Below are 6,165 nucleotides of genomic sequence, written 5' to 3'. Positions count from 1 at the left end.
CGGGAGGGTCCGGGAGCGCTTCCCCAACAGGGAACGGGGCGGGTGGACAGGGCCCGGGGCTGCTCCCGAGCTGGCACCGGCGATGGAGAGGGAGAACCGGTGGCGGTGAGGGTGGGAGCCGGGGCCGGGCCCCGTTACCGGTAATGCGGAGAGAGCTCAACCACAGCCCACCCCGCTCCGCTGCGGCCCCGAGAGGCCACTTCCGCCTTTGGTCACATGACTGGCCGCTCTGCTTCTCCGTCAGCCAATCAGCGGCCAGCTTTCCGCGTGACCTTCGTCCCGGCGGTGTCCCGTCAAGATGGCGCTGTCCATGGCCGGCTGCCGCGGGTTGCTCTGGCGCCTCGGGCCCGGCCCCGCCGCAGGCCTCAGCCGCTCCCGGCGGGAGCTGAGGTGAGCGGGGCCTCCCCCCCCACCCCGGGCCGCCCGCTCCCGCCGCAGCGCCCGCACCCCGGCACCGGCCACGCCCGCCGTTACCGCCCTTGCCTCCCCCGTGCTCCCCGGACAGGCCGCAGACCCCGCGGGCTCCCTGTTCCCAGCTCCCCGCTCCTCGCCGTGCCGCCGCCCCGCTCTGTGCCACACGGAGCCCCCGCACCGCGCCCCGCACAGGCCCCCTCCGCAGTCACCTGGGCCGCTGCCCCCGGCCCCGAGCCCTGTCACAAGCGGCTGCCTGGGCCCGTGCAGGGTAAGGGGGGGCCCCCAGCACCTCAACCCTTTTCCAGGGGCTTCAGGCCACCCCCCAGCCCAGTGCCCACCTCCAGGCGAGCCCCTGCTTCCCTCGGAGCCCTTTCCTGCGGGACAGAATCAGTCCCGGGGTGCTTTGCTGCAGGCTCCCGGGGCGCTGCCTCTCCACAAAGGCCGGCTCCAGGTCCGTCCTGGCCGCCCTGGTCTCCACGGCGAAGCGCATCAACAGGAGGTACGAGAGGTTCCTGGAGCGCACGTTCCCCCGGTTCTATGTGCTCCACTCCACGTTCACCAGAGGTGGGTGCTGGGGGGGGCAGCAGGATGTGCTCCCGCACCGCTGGAGGGGTTTTCCTGGGAGCCGGAGGCTGAGGCTGCTCCGTGCTTCGCCAGGGATCCAAGCGCTCTTCTTGGAAGTGAAAGAGATCCGAGACATCCGCTCCCGAATGGCCCGACAGAGGCTGAGCGTGCAGCAGCTGCCGTACCGGGACATGGAGCGCCTGCGGCAGGTACGGCACCGGCACCGGCTCGGCCCCGCTCTCAGGACGGGGATCGGGAGCTGCGCCCAGGACTGGGATTCTGATTCTCGCTTCTTTTGGAGGCAGTTCCGGAGGGACCTGATCAAGGCCGTTCCCATTGGAATCATCGCCATCCCGCCCTTCGCCAACTTCTTGGTCATCATCCTCATGTGAGTACAGCCACGACCCCGACCTCTGGGCTCCATCCTAGACTTCATGGAACTGGGGTTCTCGGAGCTATAAATCCAACCAGACACCTCCCTCCCTCACTCCACCTCTTGCTGTCTCCAGCGTCCCTCTCCCTTCCAGCTGGCCTGATCCTGGAGCTAAATCCCTCTAAATCCCTGCAGTTTCCATTCCTGCTCCCTTGTGTCCACTGATGAGAGCCCCAGCTCCAGCTGGGCACAGCAGCGATCCCAGCACCAGAGCACTCCTTCCTAAGCTCCCCGCAGCCTTCAGAGGAGCAGGTCTCCCGTGACCCACTCGGGGTCTGTGGATGTTGGTTTCCCTCCTCAGATCCCATTGATTCATTCCTGACACCACTGCCCACAGCGCTCTCCTGGAGAACCGGCTGCTGGAGCACAGGCTGGAATCCTGGCTGGGTGCTGGGGAATGGAGCTAAATCCAGGCTGGGGCTGGTCCCATAGGATGTTCCCCAGGGCTCGGTGCTGGGGCCGGGTCTGGTTTGTGTCTTTGTCACTGACCTGCATGAGGGGATGGAGCGAACCCGCAGTCAGGTCATAGATGACACCAGGTTGGGTGGGAAGCTCTGCGGAGGGATCTGGCCTGGCTGGCTCCATGTCTGTGCCAATGGGGTGAGGTTCATAGAAGGCAAAGTGCCAGGTCCTGCACTGGGGCCACAACAACCCCCTGCAAGGCTCCAGGCTTGGGAAGAGCGGCTGGAAACTGCCTATGGGAAAGCAGCTGGATGAATGGAGCTGAGCAGGAGCAGCTTGTGCCCAGGCAGCCAGGAAGCCCCCAGCATCCTGGCCGGGCTCAGCACCAGTGCGGCAGCAGCAGGGCCAGGGCAGGGATTGTGCCCCTCCACTTGGCACTGGGGAGGCTGCACCTCAAGTCCTGTGCTCAGCTCTGGGCCCCTCACTGCAAGAGAGACATTGAGGGGCTGGAGTGGGGCCAGAGAAGGGAATGGAGCTGGTGCAGGGCCTGGAGCCCAAGTGTGATGGGGAAGGACTGAGGGACCTGGGGGGTTCAGGTGGAGAGGAGAAGGCTCAGGGGGGACCTGATCGCTGCCTCCAAGTGCCTGACAGGAGGATGGAGCCAGGAGGGGCTGGGCTCTGCTCCCAAGGACCAAGGGATGGGACAAGAGGAAACGGCCTCAAGCTGCACCAGGGCAGGTTTAGATGGAGCTGAGGAACAATTCCTGCCCCAGAGGGTGCTCAGGCATTGGAACAGGCTGCCCAGGACAGGGCTGCAGGCACCGTCCCTGCAAGTGTTCGCACCCCGTGGAGACGAGGCCTCAGTGCCATGGGGCAGTGGTGGCCTTGGCAGTGCTGGGCATGGTTGGAACCGAAGCTCTTTTCCACCCTGCAGGACTGTGAGTGCCAAGCTCCCCCTCTGAAGGAGCTCCCATCCCGTTCATTTCCCCCCCCTGCACCCCTCTCTCCTCTCCTCCCCCAGGTATTTCTTCCCACGGCAGCTCCTGATCCGTCACTTCTGGACCCCCCAGCAGCAGGTTGAGTTCCTGGCCACCTACGACGCCATCCGCAGGGATTCCTACCCGGCTGTGCTGGAGAGCTTGGCACGGGCAGCGCGATCCCTGCCTGAGCCGCAGCTCCAATCCCGCCTGCAGCAGCTCTGCTCCGAGGTACAGCATCCCCGGGCCACTGTCACCCTGCGGCTGTGCCGCCACCGGGAGGACCCCGGGGGAGCTGCTGGCGCCGGGCTCTGTGCTCCTGCAGGTGCAGCGTGGCTCCCAGCCCCGCGTGGCCGAGCTCTGCGCACTGAGAGGGGCGTTCTCGGGCCCTGGGCTGGCTCTGAACCAGCTCCAGCTCTGCCATGTGGTGAGTTGGGCTTTTGTGCCCCTCGGCTGGGGGGGTGTGCCCTAAACCCGGGCCACTCGGGGATGCAAAGCTGGGTGCTGCATCCCTGGAAACACTGGGATGCTTGGAGCAACTGGATTGAACTGGGAATGTTGGAACTAAATGAGCTTTGAGGTCCCTTCAACCCAAACCCGCGCGGGATTCCCGGGGACGAGGCTGTTTGTGCGTCCTTTGGTCACCGTTGGCCTCTGAGCCATCCCACACCCAGACTCACACCCAGCACCCGTGGGCAGCCCACGGCAGGGTGGCCTCTGCTCCACCGGGCCCGGGCGCTGCCGGGACGGGGATTCCGTGTGGGATGATGATCAAATGGGATCGAAATGTGGGTCACGGCTGGGAGAGGCTCCAGGTCCTGCCCGGACGGGTCCAACGCCCGCTGTGGGGGGGCTCCGTCCCCTTTCCCTCCTCAGAAAGCCCTGAGCCGGGTCCTGTTCCTCACCCCACACTTGCCGGCCCCCATCCTGCGGCATCGCCTGCGGAGCCACGTGCTGGAGATCCGGCAGCTGGACCGGGCCCTGCAGCGCCTGAGCCTGGGGCAGCTCCGTGAGGAGGAGCTCAGAGCGGTGAGGACCCCCCCAGGGCTTGGAGCTGGGGGAGCTTCCCAGCCCCTGCACCCCAGCCCAGGCCCTGGTGCTGAGTGCCCCCTCCTGTGCCCTCCAGGCCTGTTACCTCCGGGGCCTGCACTCCGCTCCGCTGGACGCGGCCTCGTGCAGAGCGTGGCTGGAGCAGTGGCTGGGGCTCTCCTGCAGGCTGGAAGGTGACGGTGGCTCCTGCCTGGTGGGGCTGGGCAGGGACCTGGGCTCATTGCTGGGGGAGATCCGGGATGAGCAGTGGCTTTATCCCTGTCCCATGGAGGAGGGTACGGAGGAACGCGCTGGCTCTATCCATGGATGTGCCGATGTGGGATACCCCAAGGAGCAGCCCAGGGGTGGCTGCCTCTGTCCCACAGCGACCTCAGGGTGGCAGATTCCAGCCCTGGGGGAAAGAGAGTGGGGCTGGGAGGGAAATGGGGGACCCAGAGCAGAGCAGAAGGGGCTGGGGGTGAGGAGGGGCCCTGCAGGCTCTGGTGCTGCACCGGCAGCTCGGGATGAGTGTGGTCAGAGGGGTTGGGCCGTTCTGGTCCAGTTGATGTCCCTGCTCATCGCAGGGGGTTGGACTCGAGGTGCTTTGAAGGTCCCTCCCACCCCAACCCCTTCCATGGCTCTGACCCCGCTCATGTTCCTGTTTCAGCCTCCGAAGCCTCGCTCCTGGCCCACAGCATGGTCCTGCTGTCCCTCAACTACGTCAGGCCCAAGGAGTGAAGGGGGAGCCCGCGTCCTCCCAGCCCTGCCGCTTCCCAGCCTGGTGCTGCCCAAAACCCACCCTGGGGGTTGAACCCCCCCTGCCCCGAGCTGCTGCCATGGGGTAAGGACACGGCTCCCCCCTCCTGTCCTGGCTCTGCTCTTCCCCTTCGTGCTGTGGGGCTCAGCCCCAGCCTGGGACCCTTCAAGCCCAGGAGGGGAGAAGCTGCCCACGGGCCTGCCCTTGGGGTCTGCCAGCAGCGGGTTCTGCTCAGCCTCGTGCGGAGGCTCCTGCTCGAGCTCCTTCCCTGCTCCGAGAACTCTGGGATACAGAAAGGTCCCCGAGGGATGGAGCAGAGACCAAGCCCCTGCGTCCCGGGAGCAGCGGCGAAAGGGGCTCCTGTGCTTTGTGCTGCTGCCTCCTGCGCAGAGGCGGCTTTGGGGACTCTGAGGCAGCTCCCCGCTGCCTTCTGGGGTTCAAGGCCCCCTCCCTGCATGAGAACCCCCCAACACCCCCCTGTGAGTGACCCCAACCCAGTGCCCAAGTGCTTGATTAAAGCCCTACTCAAGCCGGCGGTGCCAGCGTCTCCCTGGTGCCTCCTGCACCGGGCTCCTGTGGCCATGGGGACCGTGGGCACTTGGAATGGTGCAAAGGAGGGGTAGGAACCAAACCACCCCTGCGCAGCCCCAAGCCAAAGACCATTCCCCGACCCTCCCCATTCCCAAGAAGAGCTCCCCGGGATGGGTTTAACCCCAGGCACTGCACAACTTGGAGCCCTTTATTTTCACTCCTTAAATCCAGCGTTCGCCGGGAGAGCAGAAAGGGCTGGGAAGGAAAAACAGAGGCCAAGCGTTGGCTTCCCGGTGGGAAGCAGGACCTCGGCCACCACCAGGGTGGGGAGCAGGGCAAGGGGGGACCCGCACTGGGTTTAACTGGGCTGAGGCACCGCAGCTCCGGCAGCACCAGGTTGGGGCTGGGCTCGTGGGGTCTGAGCCGGTGCCAAATGGAGCAGGGACCGGGAGGGACGCTCGGACAAGCCCAGAATCATGGAACAGGGAGAGCGCAGCAGGAACAGGATCCAGTCCTGATGGGTCCTGGATTGTGCCGGCCCTTGGAGGCCACTGGGAGCAACCCAGGAAGGGGGAAATAAAGCCCTGGAGCCGTTCAAGCGTCACCGTCTGCTCTGGTTGCGCAGCTCAGCTCTGGGGCAGGTCCCTGTTGGGATGGGACGTGGGGATGGGGATCACCAAGGGATCAGGCTTGTGAGCCTCCCCAGTGGAGCCTTGGGGAGCTGAGGCCGGGCATGGAGCCCCTGGGGTGGAAACCAACAGCCCCTTCCCTTCCCCTTCTGGGCCCAGGGGCTTGGACCCGCTCCCCAAGCACCAAACCCCCATTAAGGCCCTGTTCCCAGGGGCAGGTGAGCACCAGGAGCCTTCAACCGCAGCAGCACCCAACCAACCAAAGCACTTTGACCCCCAGCCTCATCCCCCCATGGAATTCCCCTGCTCTCCAGCTGGGAGGTTCCCCTTGGGAGCATCGAGCCCCAGGGTTGCTTCCCAAGGAGAAGCAGCCACGGGTCTGTGCCAGATTGACCCTGTCAGCAGAGGAAGCTCATGGGCATCGGGGGC

At 65.9% G+C, this 6,165-nt stretch overlaps 1 protein-coding gene across 1 annotated transcript; it reads left to right on the top strand.

Moving 5' to 3' along the window:
* Nucleotides 1–195: 195 nt before the first annotated feature.
* Nucleotides 196–5,110, top strand: LETMD1 (LETM1 domain containing 1). The gene is made up of 9 exons (XM_061443988.1): nt 196–390; nt 827–978; nt 1,072–1,187; nt 1,284–1,366; nt 2,835–3,021; nt 3,116–3,217; nt 3,667–3,819; nt 3,917–4,013; nt 4,487–5,110. Exons 1-9 carry the CDS (start codon nt 299–301, stop codon nt 4,555–4,557), a joined length of 1,053 nt encoding a protein of 350 aa, XP_061299972.1. The 5' UTR covers nt 196–298; the 3' UTR covers nt 4,558–5,110.
* The last annotated feature ends 1,055 nt before the right edge of the window (nt 5,111–6,165 follow it).

This window comes from Pezoporus flaviventris, unplaced genomic scaffold (assembly GCF_033815535.1).
Source record: "Pezoporus flaviventris isolate CSIRO_AGI_PZ_B2104156 unplaced genomic scaffold, CSIRO_AGI_Pfla_v1 ptg000592l, whole genome shotgun sequence".
In the NCBI taxonomy this organism is placed as follows: domain Eukaryota; kingdom Metazoa; phylum Chordata; class Aves; order Psittaciformes; family Psittacidae; genus Pezoporus; species Pezoporus flaviventris.
The sequence above is the reverse complement of the archived record's forward strand: the minus strand, read 5'-3'. Positions and strand labels throughout refer to the sequence as shown.

Coding starts and splice junctions, on each gene's coding strand:
- LETMD1 (XM_061443988.1), top strand. CDS start 299: ATGGCGCTGTCCATGGCCGGCTGCCGCGGGTTGCTCTGGCGCCTCGGG. Junction 391..826: donor CGCTCCCGGCGGGAGCTGAG/GTGAGCGGGGCC, acceptor GCTTTGCTGCAG/GCTCCCGGGGCGCTGCCTCT. Junction 979..1,071: donor CCACTCCACGTTCACCAGAG/GTGGGTGCTGGG, acceptor GTGCTTCGCCAG/GGATCCAAGCGCTCTTCTTG.